We start from the raw sequence: 20,648 nt of genomic DNA on the forward strand, positions 1-20,648 counted from the left end.
GATCAGGCAACTCAGCTTGGATTGTCAGAGGCATTTAAAAGAAAAAAAGCCTCTGCTGATCAGGCAACTCAGCTGGGATCGTCAGAGCCTTTTGAAAGCATTTTTTTACAACCTCTTCCCCCGAAGAGGTTGTAGAAAAAATGGTTTTAAAAGTAAAAAAAAAAATTGGCCATGCCCACCCAGTCACATTACCTCCTCCCCAAGCCATGCCCACAGAACCGGTAGTAACAAATTTTAGATTTCACCACTGCCTGCCTCACATGTACTACCATCAGCCATTTCCACCCACCCTCCTCTATTTGTGCCACAGAACAGGGTAAGCACCGCAGCAAAAGGGATTAAAGGAGAGCATCTTTTAAAGGAGACTCCAGCTGATCCAGAATGCAGCTGCACAGGTTGTTACGGGAGCCCCTCGTTACTCCCATATAACACCCCTCCTGCGTGAGCTGCACTGGTTACCAGTGGTTCTCCGGGTCCACTTCAAGGTGCTAGTCCTCACCTATAAGGCCCTTCATGACTTAGGTCTGGGATATTTGCATGACCTTCTCCTGCCTGCCTCTCACCGTCCTGTTCGCTCACATAGGGCCGCTCTCCTCAAGGTTCTGATGGCTAGCCAATGTCACCTTGCTGTGCCCAGGGGTAGGGCGTTCTCTGTGGGTGCTCCCACCCTCTGGAATGAATTACCTACTGAGCTCCGGACGGCTACTGATCTCCGCTCCTTCCATCAGGACTTGAAGACTTGGCTTTTCAAACAAATAGGCTGAGACTGATTCCGGGCTTTATTATTTACTACTAATTAATTATTTGGATTAAATTATGATTTTATTGTACTTGTTTCTTAACTTGTGTTCAACGCCCTGAGTCCTTCGGGAGAATGGCGGCATATAAATACATGTAATAAAATAAGTAAATAATAAATAAATCTTTTTTTCGAGAATAAAAACCTTGGTTAAAAAAAAAAATACCTGGCCTTCAACTTTGCAACTATAACCTCACTTATCCTAAGGGGGTGGCAAAGGGGGAAATTCAGCCCATGCAACCTACCCGAGCCACATTCTTGCCTAATGAAGTGACAACAAAAGCAACCATGCCCAGGTGCCAATCACACCAAGCCCTGGAGAAGCTGAAAAGAGGGATCTGGAATGCTGTGGCCCATGGATTCAAATTTCAAATACTTACGGGACCACCTGTTACCACCAATAGCCTCCCACCGGCCAGTACGCTCCCATAGAGAGGGGCTCCTCCAGGTGCCGTCGGCCAAACAATGTCGACTGGCGGCCCTTAGGGGGAGAGCCTTCTCTGTGGGGGCACCTATGATCTGGAATGAGCTCCCTCCGGAGATACGGAGGATCCCGGATCTGCGCACCTTCCGCCGCGCGCTTAAGACTCTTCTATTTGTTGTTATTGTTTTTAACTTTTGTATTTCTGTATTTTATCTTGTGCCTGTTCACCGCCCTGAGTCCTTCGGGAGTAGGGCGGTATACAAATTTAATAAAACTAAAAACTAAACTAAACTATTTCATCAAGCTGGCCTGGCCTAAATCTTCCCCCTTTTAATGTGGAAATTTTAAATTTGTTTTAATTATAGGGTTATGGGTAAGGCGTTTTAAATTGGGGAGCCATTTTGGATTTAATTTTGTTTTAAACGTATTTTAATGTTTATATTGTATGTTTTTTTTTTTTTAATCTTGGCTGTTCACCGCCCCGAGTCCTTCGGGAGAGGGGGGCGGTATAAAAATTTAATAAATATATAAAATATAAAATATAAATATATAAATATAAATAAGGGATCTACTGCAGGAAACTGGGATGGACTCCAGATTGTGAGCGACTATTTGAAGAGGGGGTTCTCTATCTGAAGACGGGGAACTTTCTCTCGCCCTCCCACCCCCGGGGCGGAGACTCCTCCGAGACCCGCCCAGCATCTTCCCCGCAGGGGCAGGAGGTGCCTCAAGAGCTGCTGGTGACAGTTCCTGGCAGCTGCTCGCTCTTCCGCCTCGGCTGATAGTAGGGCTCGCCCGGGGCACTGCAAGGCGTGGCTGGCTTTGGGGTTCCGCATGATCTCCCGATCCCTCTTCGTGTTGCTGGGGGCAGCCGTCCTGCTGCTGGGTGCGGGCACCGCAAGTGAGTGGCGGGGCGAGAGACCCCCATTACTTGAGAACTCCCCCCCCCCACTTTCTAAGTCCGTTGGCAGAGCAGCTGCGGATCTGGATCAAAGAGCCTCTCCTGCTATCCCGACCCTGGGAATACCGGACAGTCATTGATTGGAACTCAACCTACAGGGAGAAGCCGGAGGAAGCTGTCTAAAGCGGGAAGGGGCATGAGATCCCAGCAAGGACGCGGGGCGGAGGGGAGCTTCTCCAGGAGCTTCTTTGTACTGGGTGGGGAGGTCCCTGCCTAACAATAGTATTTAGTATTTCTCTCCCCTCTCGCTACTGTGCAGCTTTCGCTTTGCGTTGCAGCTGGAATTTCCCAAGCCCTGCGGGCGGGGCTTTCCTCCCTCTCACGTGATTGGATGGGTCCCTCATGTATTCTCTGTTAGATCACAGAAGATAGAATCCTAGAGCTGGAAGAGACCTCCAGAGGTTTTTATTTTATGTTATTTATTTTATTTTATTAAATTTCTATACCGCCCTTCTCCTGAAGGACTCGGGGCGGTGTACAGCCAGCAATAAAACCATGACAGTATAAAAATTAAAAGCAATTGAAAACAATTAAATAAATTGGCCGAAAACTCTAATAAAACAATCCATTAAAATAGTAAAATATTATTATTATTATTTAGGCCAAATAATGCTTGTTGGAATAATAATGTTTTTAGGGCGCGACGAAAGGTACGCAGGTCGGGAATCCTGCAAATCTCCGGGGGCAGCTCATTCCAGAGGGTAGGGACCCTCACAGAGAATGTTCTCCCCCGGGGGTCGTCAGCCGACATTGCCTAGCTGACGGCACCCGGAGGAGCCCCTCTCTGTGGGAGCGTACCGGTCGATGGGAGGCTATCAGTGGCAGAAGGCGGTCTCGAACAGATTCACAGAGTTGGAAGGGACCTTGTAAGTCATCTAGTCCAGGGGTCTCCAACCTTGGCAACTTGAAGACTTGTGGCTGAGGAACTCTGGGAGTTGAAGTCCACAAGTCTTCAAGTTGCCAAAGTTGGAGACCCCTGATCTAGTCCAATCCCCAGCCCAAGCAGGAGACCCTGCCGACACCATTTCTGACAGATGTCAGTCAAGTCCCTTCTTGAATAGATAGAATTCAATTCTTTATTGGCCAAGTGTGATTGGACACACAAGGAATTTGTCTTGGTGCATACGCTCTTGGAGTACATAAAAGAAAAGATACATTCATCAAAAATCATAAGATACAACACTTTTTTTAAAATTTGATTTATATGCCGCCCTTCTCTGGAGACTCAGGGCGGCTTACAATGTGTTAAGCAATAGCCTTAATGACTTAATGATAGGGTACAAATGCCTCCAAGTGATGAAACTCCCACAACTGAAGGCAGCTTCTGTCCCATGGGTTGATTGCTCTCACTGTCAGAAAATTTCTCCTCATTTCTAGGTTGAATCTCTCCTTGATCAGTTTCCATCCATTATTTCTTGTCTGGCCTTCGGGTGCTTTGGAAAATAGCTTGACCCCCTCCTCTCTGTGCCAAATATTGGAACACTGTTATCGTGTCTCCCCTGGTCCTTCTCTTCACTAGACTAGCCATGCCCAGTTCCTGTAACCGTTCTTCATATGTTTTAGCCTCCGGTTCCCTAATCATCTTGGTTGCTCTTCCTTGCACTCTTTCTAGAGTCTCAACATCTTTATTATAGTGTGGTGACCAAAACTGGATGAGGTGTGGTCTTACTAAGGTTTTTTTAAGGTCCCACTTTTACTCGGATACAAGGGAACATTTTGAAATAGCAAGCAAGCATTTGGATTTGGTGAAATTCTGCTGGTGGTTTATTTGCTGATGTGGAGTGAGATGCTTAAAAAGGGGCAGGGCTTTAACTATTTCACTTTAATTTAATTTAATTTAATATTTAAATTTATATACGCCCGACAGTTAAAATCCCCCATTTAAAATTAAAATTAAAATTACACAATTAGAGTTAGGCCAGCCCAGCTTGATGAAATAAAAAAGTTTTGAGGGCCCGACGGAAAGTACGTAAATCCGGGATCCTCCGTATCTCTGGGGGGAGCTCGTTCCAGAGGGCAGGAGCTCCCACAGAGAAGGCTCTCCCCCTGGGGGCCGCCAGTCGGCATTGTTTGGCCGATGGCACCCAGAGGAGCCCCTCTCTGTGGGAGCGTACTGGCCGGTGGGAGGCTCTCGGTGGCAGAAGGCAGTCTCATAAATATCCAGGTCCTAAGCCATGGAGCGCTCTAAAGGTGGTCACCAACACCTTGAATCGCGCCCAGAGGACCACCAGGAGCCAGTGCAGCTCACGCAGGAGAGGTGTTACATGGGAGCACCATGACGTTCCCATAATCACCCGCGCAGCTGCGTTCTGGACCAGCTGGAGCCTCCGGGTGCTCTTCCAGGGGAGCCCAATGTAGAGAGCATTACAGTAGTCCAGGCGGGAAGTGACGAGGGCTGCCATCTTGATTTTTTTTTTAATTTCCAGGTGGTTTTTTCCCCCAACATATTTTTGGATAGTCTTTCTAGAGCTGTGATGGCGAACCTATGGCATGCATGCCACAGGTGGCACGTGGAGCCATATCTGTGGGCACACAAGTGTTGCTCTAGCTCAGCTCCAGCACCAGCTGATTTTTGGGCCTTCCTGGAAGTTGGGAAAAGTGCTCTTTCTGGCCTCTGGAGGGCCTCTGGATGGGGGGGGAGGCTGTTTTCACCCTTCCCAGGCTCCTAGAAAGCCTCTCGAGCCTGGGGAGGGTGAAAAATGGGCCTACCGGGCCCACCATGCCATCGCGTGCTAAAAGCAGGGGGAGCATGGGGGTTGTGCATGCATGCGCGGGGGGCGGGGGGCATTGAATTATGGGTGTGGGCACATGCGTGATTGACACCCCCCCATGTTCCTCCCACTTTTGGCATGCGACAGCAAAAAGATTAACCATCATTGTTCTAGAGTCTCAACATCTTTTTTAAGGCAGGAGACTTTATGTCATCCCCAGTGAAATGATTGTCTAGCCTATATTTGAAATCCTCCAATCAATCAGAATAGAGCTGGAAGGAAGGTCCTTGGAGGTCTTCTAGTCCAACCCCCTGCTCAAGCAGGAAGGAACCCCTAAACTCTAGTGATGGAGCACCCACAACTCCGGGAGGCAAGCTATTCCATCGATTAATTGTTCTCGTTGTCGGGAAATTTCTCCTTACTCCTAAATTACCGTATTTTTCGGACCATAAGACATACCGGAGTATAAGATGCACCTTAGTTTTTGGGGAGGAAAATAAGAAAAAAAGCTGATTGGGGGTGGATCTGCCTCCCGGAATACCCCCAATCAGCTGTTCCCAGAGGTGAACTTTAGCAACAGGTTCATTGGTTGTGAGCTCTACGCCTTGCCTTTTTTTCAGCCTCCGAAACCCCTGTTTAGGAGGCTTTTTTTCAGCTTCTCAAATTGAGGTTTCAGAGGCTTTTTTCAGCCTCTGAAACCTCCATTTCAGAGGCTGGGTGGGGCTACATTCGGTGTATAAGACGCACCCAAATTTTCACCCTCTTTTAGGGGGAGGAATGTGCGTCTTATACTCTGAAAAATATGGTAGGTCTCTCTTTTACAAGCTTCCATCCATTGCTTCTGAGTGCTTTGGAGAATCAGTCAGTACTAGTACTAGATCCTCAAGTACTAGCATGTCCTCCTTCTCTTCTCATAGGTTAGTCATACCTAGTTCCCTCAACCTTTCACCAAGGCTTTGCAGTTTGACAGTAGTCCTTTGAGGTTTTTAGTTCCGTTCAACGGCAAATGATGCTCACCGAATGCCTGCTTCTTTTCTTCCGGTAGCCGCCACTTCCCACGTCCTGCGCTATTTCTTCACCGGCGTGTCAGAACTGGGCCACGGCCTGCCCCGCTTTATCATTGTGGGCTACTTGGATGATCAGCAGTTTGTCCAGTACGATAGCGATTCCCGGAGGGACTTGCCACGGGGGTCCTGGATTCAGAAGGTGGAGGAAGACGATGCCCAGTATTGGGACTGGCAAACTCAGCTTTCTCACAGCTGGGAACTCTACTTCCAACTGAGCCTCTGGAACCGCTTCAACCACACCCCAGGTAAGTTGCCAGGAAGATGGCTGCCTTGCTGCATGCCCGCCAAGCAGGGTATTAGCCTGAATGATCTTTAAGATCCCTTCCAGCTTTTCCATTCAAGGATTCTACACAATGGATTCTTGGATTGGACTGGTTTTAGAGCTGATTTTGGAGCAGGAAGGATTGAGAAGAAGCTTAGGCAAGAGATTTTGCGGTCCGGAGAGTGAAACACTTGTGAGAAAGAAACTCAAATAACCACATCTTGATTTTGTTTAGTATAAGGTGGAACAAAGAGAGACTTGGACAGGACTCTATTAGAATAATTAATAAAATAATTAGCTTATTCTAGATTATTCTACTAGAATGATTCCTGCAATCCTTGCAGTGACCTTTTCATTGACCAGCCTACCATGAAGGGCTGAATTAGTTGGGGTTTGAATACAGGTAGTCCTAGATTTACAACAGTTCATTTAATGACGGTTCAAAGTTACGAGGTCACTGAAAAAAGTGACATGGCAGGTTTTCACATTTACGACGATATCCCTTTCCCGACAGTCAGACGATCAAAATTCAGACACTTGGCAACTGACTCATATTTAGGACAGTTGCAGTGTCCTGGGGTCATGTGATCTCCTTTTGTGACCTTCTGACAATTAGTCAATGGGGAAGCCAGATTCACTTTACAACTGTGTTACAAATTTAGCAATTGCAGTGATTCACTTAACAACCAGAGCAAGAAAGATCGTAAAATGAACCAAGCAAAATTCACTTAACCACTATTTTGCCTTGCAACAAAAATATTGGACTTCATTCAGTGGTGAAATCCAAATTTTTTACTATCGGTTCTGTGGGCTTGGTGGCTTGGTGGGCATGGCAGGCAAAGCATACTGCAAAATCCCCACTCCTGAGGGAAGGATATTGCAAAATCTCCATTCCCACCCCACTCTTGGGCCAGCCAGAGGTGGCATTTGCCGGTTCTCCGAACTACTTAAAATTTCCACTACCGGTTCTCCAGAACCTGTCAGAACCTGCTGGATTTCTGGCTCCATTGTGGTTGTAAGCTGAAGATTACCTGTAGATCATCTCTATAGTGTATTCCGAGCCTTTCATTATACCTCTGATACTGAGCGACCTATGAAAGCGTCACCAAGGTTTGTTTTGCAGGGTTTCACACCTGGCAATGGATGCATGGTTGTGAGTTACGACAAGACGGACGTAAAGAAGGCAGTTCTCAGTTTGGCTATGATGGGACAGATTTCCTCAGCCTGGATAAACAGACCCTCACGTGGACAGCAGCCGACTGGCGGGCCCAGGTCACCAAGCGGAGGTGGGAGGCCGATCAGGTCTGGACCCAAGGCCGGAAGAATTTCCTGGAAGGAGACTGCATTGAGTGGCTGCACAAATACCTGAATTACGGCAAGGAGTCCCTTCTCAGAAAAGGTGATGGGTTGTGGGTTTGTTGGTTTATCTCAGGGGTCGGCAACCTTAAACACCCAAAGAGCCCCTTGGACCCGTTTCCTACAGAAAAAAAAAGCACCAGGAGCCACAAAACTTGGGTGGACGTGGCCAACTCAATGTCACTCACTCCCACCCAGTCACATGACCACCTATCCACACCTACCAGCCACAAAACTATTCTCTATATCTCTCTCCCTCTCTCCCTCTCTCCTCCTCTCTCCCCCCTCTGTATCTCTCTCCCTCTGTATCTCTCCCTCTACCTCTCTTCCCCTCTCTCACCCCCTCTCTGAGTATCGCTCTGTGTCTCTCTATGTCTCTCTCTCTCTCTGTGTATATGTCTCTCTCTCTCTCTCCCCCCTCCCTTCAGGTGACCATCCTCCTCCCCCCTCCACCTTTTGTAACTCCCTGGCCAGCTGTGGCTGAGCCGGGAGCATTCACATGCACAGGGAGACTCCAGCCTGAAGTGGCAGGAAGCAAAAGCTGCTTTATGTGCAAATGTGGCGCGAAGGCAGGTACAGGGCAGCTTCGCTCCTGCACTCTCCGGCGACCCTCGTCCCTCTCCTCCTCTCAGGACGCCAGGGACAGCTGTGGCTGAGCCAGCAGCTGCGCATGTGCAGGGAGACCCTTCTCAAACGAGCGCCAAAGCTCAGGAAAGATGCGCTCGGGGCAGGCAGTGGCTCGCTTAAGGAGGGTCTCTCCATGCGTGCGCACACTCCCAGCTCAGCCACAGCCGGCCAGGGGGTTACGAGAGGAGGAGGGGGGAGGAGAGTACAGGAGCGAAGCTGCCCTGTACCTGCCTTCACACCACATTTGCGCGTAAGACAGCCTTCACTTCCTGCCTCTTCAGGCTGGAGTCCAAAAAAGAAATAAGAGGGGCAGGGCGAACCTGATGGAACAGGGAGCCGTGGCCAAGGGCCCAAAGAGCCACTTGTGGCTCCAGAGCTCTGGGTTGCCGACCCCTGGTTTATCTTATATAACAGATCATCTGAAGTATTAATATCACTTTGTAATGCCTTGCTAAGGCCGTGTTCTGTCCCCGTACCACGCACACACCCAACCAGCCAGCCGAGGGTTAAATAAACTCTTCAAACACTCAACGTCAGTGATAAGGAACTTGGCAGCAACTCCATGGCTGCCTGCCAAGAACTTTTACTCCGATAACACAGACAAAAATACACACAGTTTGAATAGTCCAGTTTGTAATTAAATCCACAGCAAATAGGCGTTGTGTCCAAAAGTGCAAAGTGACTCGCCAGAGGTTAGCTTTGTCCGTCACAGAGTCTGAATGGCCACCACACTCCCTTTTATAGCCTGTGGGGTGTGGTCCAGTGACTCAGCTTAATCTCTGGCACTCCTCCTTTTCTGCTGTGCATGCTTGTCTCTCCGACACTGGCGTGGGTCCAACCACAATGTTTCTTCGTCACTATCCGACGGCTCGGAAACATCTGGCTCCTGGCCAATCTCTTCTCCTTCGGGAGACACCTGAGGCATTGTCAGAGAGGAGGGTCCTGGAGAGGGAGGCCTGGCCGTCTCCTTCATGTTCGGAGCCTTCTTCCTCTGATAAGATAGGCTCGGAGGACGGAGCCACAACAGGCCACACTTGGATATTCTGCATCCATTTTTGGTCACCATGATGTAAAAAAGCTCTTGAGACTCTAGAAAGAGTGCAGAGAAGAGCAACAAAGATGGTTAAGGGATTGGAGACTAAAACATAGAGAGAACGGTTGCTGGAATTGGGTCTTCCTAGTTTGATGAAAAGAAAGACTAGGGGTGACACGATGGCAGTCTTCCAATATCTCAGCGGCTGCCACAAAGAAGAAAGCCAACCTATTCTCCAAAGCACTTGAAGGCAGGACAAAAAGCAATGGGTAGAAACTAATCGAGGAGAGAAGCAACCTAGAACTAAGGCAAAATTTTCTAACAATTAATCAGTGGAACTACTTGCCTCCAGAAGTTGTGAAGGCTCCAACATTGGGAGATTTTAAGAAGAGATTGGACAATCATTTGTCTGCAATGGTATAAGGTTTCTTGCCTGAACAGGGATTGGACTAGAAGTCCTCCAAGGTCCCTTCCAATTCTGCTATTCTATTCTATTCTATTCTATTCTATTCTATTCTATTCTATTCTATTCTATTCTATTCTATTCTATTCTATTATGACAGTAGCTTTTGCTAGACGGTGGGGAGGACTGGATGACCTCTGTGTCTTCTTACACTTCAAGGTTTCTATCAGTTCGCTGAAAAGCAATTCTTCTCAATCACCTTTCATGGATTCCTGGACTGGTCCAGAATTTGGGCAGATGATGGTGTGAATGTAGAGCCCAATCCTTTGCAGAAAGTTCTTTTCTGTAAATTCCTTTCGCTCAGAAATAATCCTGTTTGCCACAGTATGATGGGCAGGGGAGACACCGACCTTCCTTACAGGGAGGACGAGAAGACTGAGAAAATGGAATCCAATGCACAGGTCTAGAAGGGGATTACTGCATTTTTCAGAATAGAAGACGCACCTTTTCCCCCCTAAAAGTGGGTGAAAATTTAGGTGCGTCTTATAGACCGAATACGAGCGTTTTTGTCCTCCGTGCATTGCGTTTTCACCCTCCGCGGCCCCAGAAGCAGTCTGCAATGCTCTGCACGGCCCATTTTGGCCAAAAACGGGCCTGTTTTTGGGTTCCCAAGCCCTCCGCATGTCGCGTTTTCACCCTCCCCAGTCCCCAGAAGCACTCTAATGGCCAAAAACAGGTGAATTTTTGGTGAAAACGGGTGCATTGTTGGCAAAAACAGGCCCTGTGGAGCACTGAAGAGTGCTTCTGGGGGCCAGGGAGGGCAAAAATGCGACACACCGAGGGCTTGGGAGCCCCAAAACAGGTGCGTTTTTGCCAAAAATGGGTGTGTTTTTGGCAAAAGTGGGCTGTGCGGGGGGATACAGAGTGCTTCTGGGTGTCGGGGAGGGCAAAAATCTGATACGCGGAGGCCAAAAACTATTTTTTTCTTGTTTTCCTCCTGTAAATTTAGGTGCGTCTTATAGTCAAAAAAATACGGTATTTACTTTTGGAACAACTCGTGGGAGAAAGTAAGGCTTAAGCACCATGATGGTATGGTTTTAAATTCTAGAACTTAAGAATTTGGGCTTCCTGCCCAGGGCATATCAAAACAGAGGACCAGGAATGGTCCAATCCTGCTTCTGATATTCAACAATAGCAGGCAAAGGTATTGGCCTGCATTGCTCATCATCCTTCACTGTTGACTATGCTGCTTGGGCTAGATGGGATCTAGAGTCCTGTTGCATCTCCAGATTCTGTCTCTTGAGTCTCAAGCCGTCATTCGGCCGACGATTAAGAATGTTTCAATTTTTGCAGAACCTCCCGTGGTGACAGTCACCCGGAAAGGGAGCTACGAAGGACTGGAGATCCTCATCTGTCGTCTGCACGGCTTCTACCCCAAAGAGGTTGATGTCACTTGGAGGAAAGGTGGGGAAATCTTGGAGCAGGAGACGCTCCGGGGTGGGATCACTCCCAATTCAGACAGGACCTACCACACCTGGCTCAGCATTGAGATCGACCCCAAGGAGAGGGAGCACTACAAATGTCACGTGGAGCATGATGGTCTTCTGAACCCCCAGGATTTCTCCTGGGAGAAGCCAGGTGAGTGGTGGCAGTGGAAGGACGGGGTGCGTGGATGCTGAGGAGTGCATGTTAAGACTTATTTATGGGGTACTGTTCTTGGTACTTCCCGTATTGCAATATCTAGGTTCAGCCTAGAAACTAGAGCACCTAAGATGATCAAAATTATGCATATACCCACATACATTATATGACCCACAGAAACAACACAGTATAGTTCGGATTTATGCATGTACATGGTGAGAAAAACGAATCTTGCAAGTTTACCAGATGGATGGCACAGGGAACAAAGCTGCTCCAGAATGGGGTAATCCTGCTAGAAATACTTTGAAACTTCCTTCCAGGGGGGAGCAGCGGAAACAGAGCATAAAGTGGGCATGTGGGATCTCTAAGAATGCTTCGAGCTCTAAGCCAGAGGCGTCAATCTCAAGGCCCTTGGGCCAAGGGCTTAAATCTGGCCCGTGGGGCCAGCCTGAAAATATCAAAGGGCCAGCCCACAGTGCCTCTGCTGCAGTGGTGGGTTCCTCCCGGTTCAGCCCGGTTTGGCCGAGCCAATAGTGGTGACGATATGATGTCACCGAACCGGTTCTCTTTGTTTGGGAGCTGCCTGGTCCTCCCACGTAATTCTTACGTTTTATTTGGCCCTGCCCCCAATCTATTCGCTGCCTCCCGAGTCCCAGCTGATTGGCTAGAAGGAAAAAAACTATTTAAACTCTTGCCGTGGGGCTTCAAAGGGCTGCCCTACACCTGATCAGTGTTAAAAGGCAGTGTGACGGTAGACCAGTGCGCTCAAAAAACAAATGGGTAGACTGGTACAGCTCTGCAAGCAGTTAAAAGCCTGGTAGACTAGTACCTCTGCTAAATCCTACAGAATTGTCACATGACCATCAAACCATACCCACAAAATAAGCCACACCCACAGAACTGGTGGTAAAAAAATTTAGAACCCAGCCCTGCTCTGCTGGCCAAAACGGGCTGTGTGCACCCCACAGCCCCACTCCTGGCAGCCCATTTTTGGCCTCCCCGGCCTCCAGCAACACTCTGCTGGCCGAAAATGGGCCACACAGAGGCCCCGCATGCTCCCCTCGTGGCCCGTTTTAGGCTGGTAGAGTGCTGCAGGAGTGGAATGGACTGGATCACAATTATGTGGCCTCAAGTAACTGCCTGATCCGGATAGAAAACAGGCAACATCCTATGTTAATACTACAGATTTTAATGCCAGATTTTACATACTGTAGGTCCATTTAATCTACAATCAACAATCTGTAATTGACAGCCATTTCTATTTACTATCCTGGAAATTTACCTCTGCTGTAGGTCTTGTATTATCATGGTATTTATGCTATTGTATTTTTATTATTAGTTGAATAATAAAAATACAATAGTATAAATAGCTTTTCTGCCTGGAAAAGCAATTTACTGTTAAACAATGTGTTATAAATTTAGAAATAAAAAGTTTAGTGGAGTATGAAGAATAAGTAATAAATGTTTGTCAGTAATATGTGGTAGAAGAGAGGAAAATGGTTATAGTAAAGAACTGTGGAAAGGAAGCAGAGAAGGGAAAAAGATATTGAGCCTGTGTCAAACGCCCACCAGGGCCACGTCCACCCTGCCCACACACGACACACACAGAGACACACACCGGCCCTCCGAGGTCAAACACAACCTGATGCGGCCCTCAATGAAATCGAGTTTGACATCCCTGCTCTAAGCATATAGTGTTTATAAGCAGTAGCCTGAATAACAGGACGTGAGCTTCCTATAATCTTCTCGGCTGTCCTTACCACTCTCTGTATGGACTTTCTATCTGAGGCCAACTTTTTGTTCTTTTCTTAGTTTCATCTGCAACAGGGATCCTCGTGGGCAGTATCCTAGGTGCTCTGGCTGCTTCTGTCTTGCTGGTAATTGGGATCCTGTTCTACACCAGTAAGTAAACTGAGACTACTTCTTGTTGGTAGAAGCCTCTTGGTGGCAGTTTCAGCCTCCCTCCTATTCTCTGAGAAAAACACTTCTTTTATAATGGGCAGTGCCCAAAACTAATAACATCCAACACTTTCTAAACATGGATCAATGAGCAGAGCAATCCCCACCCATCACGAGAATAGCACCTGCCCATGGATTAGGCCTGGAAGTCTCTAAATAGAAAGAGCCAAGCAAGCGGTAACTCAATTTTATATCTTTCAGACTTTCCTACACAAGTGGTCTCCAATCTTTCTGGCTTTGTGGACTTGCCCGGGCATGGGGGGGGTGGGGAGAGGAAATGGTTCCATGCAAGCGGAAGGTGCATACATTCACCTGCTGTTTGCATGTCCCAATTCCGAACAGGCCATGGCCCATTACCTAGCCACCGCCTGGGGATTGGAGACTCCTGTCCTACATTGCTCAATGGTAGCAGCTCTTCTGCCACCAGTTCGTTTTTACATCTAAAACAGGGCAGCGGTGAAATCCCCCCCCTTTCTATCCGACGTGCTGAACTGGTAGCGCCGGTGGTGGGAGGCTCCGCCCACCCACCTGGACGTCATTACGTCCCTTTTTTACATGAACAGAAGAGGCGTGCATGCGCATATCACACATACACTCCCACACCCGAACCAGTAGTGCAGGTAAATGGATTTCACTGCTGGAACAGGGGTGTCAAACTGGCAACCCGTGGCCCCGATGCATCACATGTGGGCCATACCCACCCCAGCTCCACGAAAAGAAAAAAAAATCACGAAACGTCCCGTGATGGCAACATGACACACGTTTGATAACTGCAATCTATGTGACACCTCCTGCGCGAGCTGCACTGGCTCCCGGTGGTCTTCCGGGTGCGCTTCAAGGTGTTGGTGACCACCTTTAAGGCGTTCCATGGCTTAGGGCCGGGGTATTTACGAGACCACCTTCTGCTACCAATAGCCTCCCACCGGCCAGTACACTCGCACAGAGAGGGCCTCCTCAGGGTGCCATCCGCCAGACAGTGTCGGCTGGTGACCCCCAGGGGGAGATCCTTCTCCGTGGCAGCGCCCGCCCTCTGGAACAACCTCCCCCCAGAGATACGTACAATACCAGACCTCCGGACTTTTCGTCGGGCCCTGAAAACTTATTTATTTCACCTAGCCGGGCTGGCTTGATCCCACAGTTTTGGTTAAATTTAATTGATTTTAATTGGGTTTGTTTTTAAATTGCGGCCAAAAATATTTAATTATTTTAAACTGTTTTTAAATTTTGTATGTTCTGTTTTATTCTGGCTGTTCACCGCCCTGAGTCCTGCTGGAGAAGGACGGTATACAAATTAAAACAAATAAATAAATAAATGTAGAAGAACAGGGCAGTTGTCAGAACTTCTTCTGGATCCAAAAGGCATCCAGGTACCTCCAGAACTCTCTCTCTCCTATTCAGACATGGCCCACCCAGTCCAAAATTGAAGAGCTGCTCCAGTTGTTGACTTGCTGACAGCCCCTATCCTACAAGCTGTAAGCAAGGCTCACCTTCTTAGTGACTGTCTTGTATCCTATGGGCCTCCTGGCCTCTCCAAGTGAAAGAATGCTCTCAACTTCTTGGCCTTCTGAGCTTCTGGTTCTGCTAAGAATTGGGTTGATGGTTCTTAGTCTGCTGAGTGCGTAACTAAGTAATTAGTTACTGTGTTTAGTTACTGTAATTAGTTTACTGTGTGGATTTTTACTGATTGTCAGATACAATGACTTATAACACTGTGGGAAGAAGTATCCATCTGGTCCAGTTCCAAGCCAGGAGAAAGGCACTGGAGACAAAATGGGGGCTGGAGGCCGATTGAAAAGAGGGTCCATTTATTGATGAAGCAGAACCCCATGGGTTCTAGTGCAGCGGACCACACGGAGTTGAGAGTGAGAGGTTTTTAGACCTTCTCTTGGGCTTTGCACTTGAGCTTCCTGTTCTGTGCAAGGACATTTGTTCTATTGGCTGTTGTCAGACTCCCATGGAGCCATGTAGGGGTTATGTAGAGGTCTTAGCTGGCTCTATAGGTTGTCTGAGCTCCCGGGTTTTGTTGAAGTTTGCTGGGGGTGATGCAATGAAGGGGCTTGTGTTCTGAAAGGGTCTTGGGAAATTCCTATTACGACTTAATAGCTTTTTCCTGTGTTGGATCTTGGGTGATAATAAATAAATAAATAAATAAATAAATAAATAAATAAATAAATAAATAAATAAATAAATAAATAAATAAATAAATAAATAAATAAATAAATAAATAAATAAATAAATAAATAAATAAATAAATTTATATCTATACCGCCCTTCTCCCGAAGGACTCAGGGCGGTGTACAGCCAATTTAAAAACACAAGACACAACAATGATTAAAAATTAAAATAATTAAATAAATTTGGCCGGATTAAAACCCCAAAAATTTAAAATACCCCAATTAAAATTATTATGTTGATAGCCCGGCCTGATGGCTATTTGCTTATGAATAGAGCTATCTACTTCTCAATAAGCTCTTTATCTCTTAAGTGTTGACATCTGCTAAGGGCTATTAAGAAGGGTGGGGGCTGCTTTCTCCTTTAAAAAAAACATGTTTCTCCCTTTCTCATCCAGGGAAATATAATATTTTGCCTTTTTAATATTTCTCAAAATATTTCATCCTTCTAGGAGAGGGGTGGGTGCTAACTTTCTACAATATGGTGCCTCTGGTACGGGATACTCTGCAACCATTTCATCCTTATAAGCCTAAAGTTAAAATTAAACTTTGGGGAATGGGGTGTGCCTTCAAATCAGCATGGACTCCTGGTAATTTCCTGGACAATCCCTGTGGTTTTCCTGGCAAGGTTTTTCCTACGTGTTTCGTCATGGCTTGTTTCCTATGGTTGACCGAGAATGACTGGCCAAAGCCACCAGCCACCTACCCTGCCTAAGGTGGGACTAGAAAAGCATGGTCTATATAAGGTTTATAACCTTAACCTATATCCTAAAGTTAAACTAGGACTATTATAGTTTGCGAGCTAGACTAGGTGCTGCTAAATTAAAAGGCTATGTTGTGGCCCATCAGCGGCCTGTGCAGCTAGTAGCTGATTCCGACAGCGAGGAGGCTGGTGTGGTGCTGCGCCAGCAGCCTGTGCAGCTGGCACTTGAGTCAGACAATGAGGAGGCTGGAGAAGATGTGGTGTCAGAGGATTCAGCCAGGGCCTTCAGAAGCTCCCATAAGTGAAGAGGAAGAAGAGGAGGAGCCTCTTCTCGATGCATGGGTGTGCAGAGCTGCCAAAAGGCAGGAGTGGCTCCTCAGGAGGAGGTCTCCTCAAGAGTAAGGCTTGGGGCTAATTGGCCACTCCCTTAGCCTAAGGAAGGAGGACGACTGAGGCAATTTGCAGGGAACAACTTCGTTCACTCTCCTTCGTGTCCTTAGTTCTCTTATCAGTTTCCTGCAAATTGCTTCTGGGCCTTCTGCCAACCATAGTAAGGTTACGATTATTTATTCTTTGGATTCTTGTAGGCTGTTAAGAAAGTTAATTAACAGCCTTTGTTTGAAAAAGACTGATTTAATTTAGTAAAATAAGGTTCGTACAGACTTTGTGTGTGCTGCGTTCTTTGGGGTCCGTAGCTGGGGCAGAACAGGCTAAATCCCTGAAGCTACACTCTTAAGGCTTGGATAAAATATTAACTTACACAGCCCTTTGTAAAGGGTTAAAAAGATTTGGGTCTAACTTTTTGTTTGCCTTTTCAGAAAAATGGCGGAAGGGGTACGAAGCTGCATCAAGTAAGCAAACACAGCCACTCTGAAATGGAATGCGTATTCGTGGCACTCAAGGGTTGGGAAATGAAAGTGAAAATACTCAGGAAGTCCCTTGGCTCCAAATTGGCCAAGATGGCGGACAAAGCATCACAATGCATACTGCTGTATCGGCATCAAATTGGGCACACATTCAAAAATTGGGAGTGGGGTGAAAGGTTACATTGCAACACTCACTCTGCCATATTTTCAAATTTTACCCCTACACACACACACACACACACACACACACACACACACACACACACAGAGTACCCTGAGTGGCATTGGATGTAGCCCACGCCCCCCATGCACACCTCAAAGCAGCGATCAGAAGAAATATTAACAAATTGGTCCACGTTTTGAGAAGGACGTAAGGATGACGAACGTCTGGAAATGAGGAGGAATCGTTAAAGTTATCTGGAGATGTTTGGCCTCCAGAAAAGATGACCAAGGAGAAATGGGATACCAGTGTACAAATCTTTGAAGGGACATCACCTAGAAGAAGGAATGGGTTTATTTCCTGTTGCCCCAAACGGGCAGGACCAGAAACAGTAGATTAAAACTACCGGGAAGTAGGATCTGGATAAAAATCATAGGAAATTCCTGATTATAAAAGCTGTCACTCAGTGGAACAGGCTGCCACATGTTGTCATAAATCCTCCTTTGCCAGAGGTCTTTGAAGAGAGGTTGGATGACCACCTTTAGAGCGCTCCATGGCTCAGGACCAGGGTACTTACGAGACCGCCTTCTGCCACCAGTAGCCTCTCACCGACCAGTTCGCTCCCACAGAGAGGGGCTCCTCAGGGTGCCGTCGGCCAAACAATGTCGACTGGCGGCCCCCAGGGGGAGAGCCTTCTCTGTGGGGGCACCTGCCATCTGGAATGAGCTCTCCCCGGAGATACGGAGGATCCAAGACTTACGCACCTTCCGCCGCGTCCTAAAAACGTTTTTATTCCAACAGGCTGGTCTGGCCTAACTCTCCCTTTTAAATTGGGTTTTAAATGTTTTATATAAATTGGATGTTTTAAATTTGTTTCTTGAGCCCAAATTATTTAATCTATTTTTAATAGCTTTTAACTTTTGTATGTTTTTTGTGTTTTTATCTTGACTGTTCACCACCCTGAGTCCTCCGGGAGTAGGGCGGTATACAAATATGATAAAATAAAAAAATAAATAAAAATATTTAGTGGATTCTATACTGGACAGGAAGTTTGGCCAGATGACCTGATCTTTCTACCTTCTGCGGAATGAGAGCACGCTATATATCCAAAGAGAACAATGACTAACTCTTGTGGGAAAGAATCATAAGCTTCCTGGCCAATGAAGGAGCTCTTGTCCCATTGAAGGCTACCTCATTTCTAGACCGATGTGATCGTCAGAGGCCTTTTTTTTAACCTTTTAAAAGCATTTTTTTTACAACCTCTTCGGCCTAGAAAAAATGCTTTTAAAAGAAAAGAACCCAATGCTGCATTCAACCCTCATACACAGGTAATGCTCAATTTCCAACCACTCTTCGGCCTAAGAGTTGTAAAAAAAAAATGCTTTTAAAAGGGTTTGATGATCCCAGCTGAGTTGCCTGATTGTCAGTCTTTTTTTTTTCTTTTAAAAGCATTTTTTCTAGGCCGAAGAGGTTGTAAAAAAAATGCTTTTAAAAGGGTCTGAGGATCCCAGCTGAGTTGCCTGATTGCCAGAGGTGTTTTTTTTTTCCTTCTACCTCTGGTCCTTGAAAGAATGTAAAATAAATTTGTTTCCCTGTCTGTGTGTGTGTGTGTGTGAGAGAGAATTGGCCTATTCTTATACCTCAGTATTTAGGAAAAAGATGAAAGAATTTTATGTCTCTCCTTTGGGTTCCTTTCTTACTTCAAGATATGGTTTAGATAGAACTGATCTATTTATTTCTTAATAAATCCATTTTTTTACTGCAAAAACAAGATGTGTCCGTTTCCATTTATGTGAGTGAATTCTGTTTGCATGATGATCTGGCTATGTAACACCTCTCCTGCGCGAGCTGCACTGGCTCCCAGTGGTCTTCCGAGTGCAATTCAAGGTGTTGGTTACCACCTTTAAAGCGCTCCATGGCATAGGACCAGGGTATCTACGGGACCGCCTTCTGCCACCAACAGCCTCCCACCGACCAGTCCGCTCCCACAGAGAGGGACTCCTCAGGGTACCGTCGGCCAAGTTATGTCGGCTGGCGACGCCCAGGAGGAGAGCCTTTTCTGTCGGAGCTCCTGCCCTTTGGAATGAATTGCCCCCGGACATTCGTAACATCTCTGATCTCTGGGTCTTCCGCTGTGCCCTCAAGACCCTACTGTTCCAACAGGCGGGGCTGTCTAACTGAATGATTTTAAATTGGGTTTTAATTTTGGGTTTTAAAATTCGGCCAAAACTATTTAATGATTTTAATTAATTTTAACCATGATATCTGTATATTTATGTTTTAATTCTGGCTGTACACCACCCCGAGTCCTTTGGGAGAAGGGCGGTATATAAATAAAATAATAATAATAATAATAATAATAATAATAATAATAATAATAATAATAATAATAAACAAATATATGTTTCTGTACTGGATACGTAACAAATTTGTACATAAATAAAACATATTCACTGAATTTGTCTGACCAAGAAGTCTAGAGCTTGTGCAACATTTTCTAGGATTGGACTTGTTGGACCTGAAGGCCAAACCACAGGAAATCCCTGTGATCAGGACAAAATCTGCCTGTGCCCTTTCCTCCTCTGTGTCCTGCTTGAGCAGGGGGTTGGACTAGAAGACCTCCAAGGTCCCTTCCAGCTCTATTGTGATTTGATTGAGTTTCTGAAAGGGGCCTCTGAGTTCTCTCCAGCTCATTTGGGGGAGGGAAAGGATACCTGAAAGGGAGACTGGCAAGGGGTGAGGGGGTGGGAGGAATCACCCTGGAGCTACTCTGGAAGGAGGGCCTCTTGGGTGATGGGAGGGGAAGGCCAGGATCCCTCAGAGGCAGAGGCTGGGAGGGCAAGGGGCTGCAGCTGAAAGAGGCCAAATCCAGGAATGGTTCTTTTCAAAGATTCCTAAGGGGAAAATCTAGTTTTTCAAAGTATCCTAAGGATTGTGGATGAATGGATGGATGGATGGATGGTGAAGGAAGTAAAAGGAAAGGAAAGAAAGGGAAGAAAGGGAAGGTGGGAAGGAAAGGAAGGAGGGACGAAGGAAGGAAGGAAAGAAAAGGAAAGGAAGGGAGGAAGGGAGGGAAAGGAAGGTGGGAAGGAAAGGAGGGAGGGAGGGAGGAAGGAAAGGAGAGTAGGAAGGAAAGGAAAGGAAAAGGAAAGGAAGGTGGGAAGGAAAGGAAAGGAGAAAGGAAGGAAGGAAGGAAGGAAAGAAAGAAAGAAAGAAAGAAAGAGGAAAGGAAGGGAGGAAGGGAGGAAGGAAAGGAGGGTAGGAAGGGAAGGAAAGGAAAAGGAAAGGAAGGTGGGAAGGAAAGGAAAGGAGAAAGGAAGGAAGGAAAGGAAAAGAAGGAAAGGAAGGGAAGGGAGGAAGGGAGGGAAAGGAAGGTGGTAAGGAAAGGAGGGAGGGAGGAAGGAAAGGAGGGTAGGAAAGGAAGGAAAGGAAAGGAAAGGAAAAGGAAAGGAAGGTGGGAAGGAAAGGAAAGGAGAAAGGAAGGAAGGAAGGAAAGGAAAAGAAG

The 20,648-nt window shown here is 46.7% G+C and overlaps 2 protein-coding genes across 5 annotated transcripts in view; one reads left to right on the top strand and one right to left on the bottom strand.

Annotated features, from left to right (window-relative positions):
* The window catches only part of LOC132710762 (uncharacterized), a 139,707-nt gene that overhangs the window by 73,077 nt on the left and 45,982 nt on the right, over positions 1 to 20,648 (bottom strand). The gene's annotated exons all lie outside the window — the stretch shown is intronic.
* LOC117662544 (major histocompatibility complex class I-related protein 1-like) lies at positions 1,906 to 18,911 on the top strand. Of its 2 annotated transcripts, XM_034411989.3 has the most exons (6): positions 1,906 to 2,124; positions 5,941 to 6,207; positions 7,348 to 7,623; positions 10,997 to 11,281; positions 13,097 to 13,186; positions 16,936 to 18,911. In XM_034411989.3, exons 1-6 carry the CDS (start codon positions 2,058 to 2,060, stop codon positions 16,989 to 16,991), a joined length of 1,041 nt encoding a protein of 346 aa, XP_034267880.2. In that variant the 5' UTR covers positions 1,906 to 2,057; the 3' UTR covers positions 16,992 to 18,911. The 2 variants fall into 2 exon arrangements, with proteins under 2 accessions (XP_034267880.2, XP_087741029.1); XM_087884903.1 differs by lacking the exon at positions 16,936 to 18,911 and having other exon boundaries at positions 1,940 to 2,124; positions 13,097 to 13,194.

The sequence above is a fragment of the Pantherophis guttatus genome, chromosome 2, assembly GCF_059756535.1.
Source record: "Pantherophis guttatus breed Tessera chromosome 2, ASM5975653v1, whole genome shotgun sequence".
Classification (NCBI taxonomy): domain Eukaryota; kingdom Metazoa; phylum Chordata; class Lepidosauria; order Squamata; family Colubridae; genus Pantherophis; species Pantherophis guttatus.

Bases quoted from the DNA above. Each gene is read 5' to 3' on its own strand.
- LOC117662544 (XM_034411989.3), top strand. From the start codon at position 2,058: ATGATCTCCCGATCCCTCTTCGTGTTGCTGGGGGCAGCCGTCCTGCTG. The intron at 2,125-5,940 runs GTGAGTGGCGGG...TTCTTCCGGTAG, and splicing joins GCTGGGTGCGGGCACCGCAA to CCGCCACTTCCCACGTCCTG. The intron at 13,187-16,935 runs GTAAGTAAACTG...TTGCCTTTTCAG, and splicing joins TGGGATCCTGTTCTACACCA to AAAAATGGCGGAAGGGGTAC.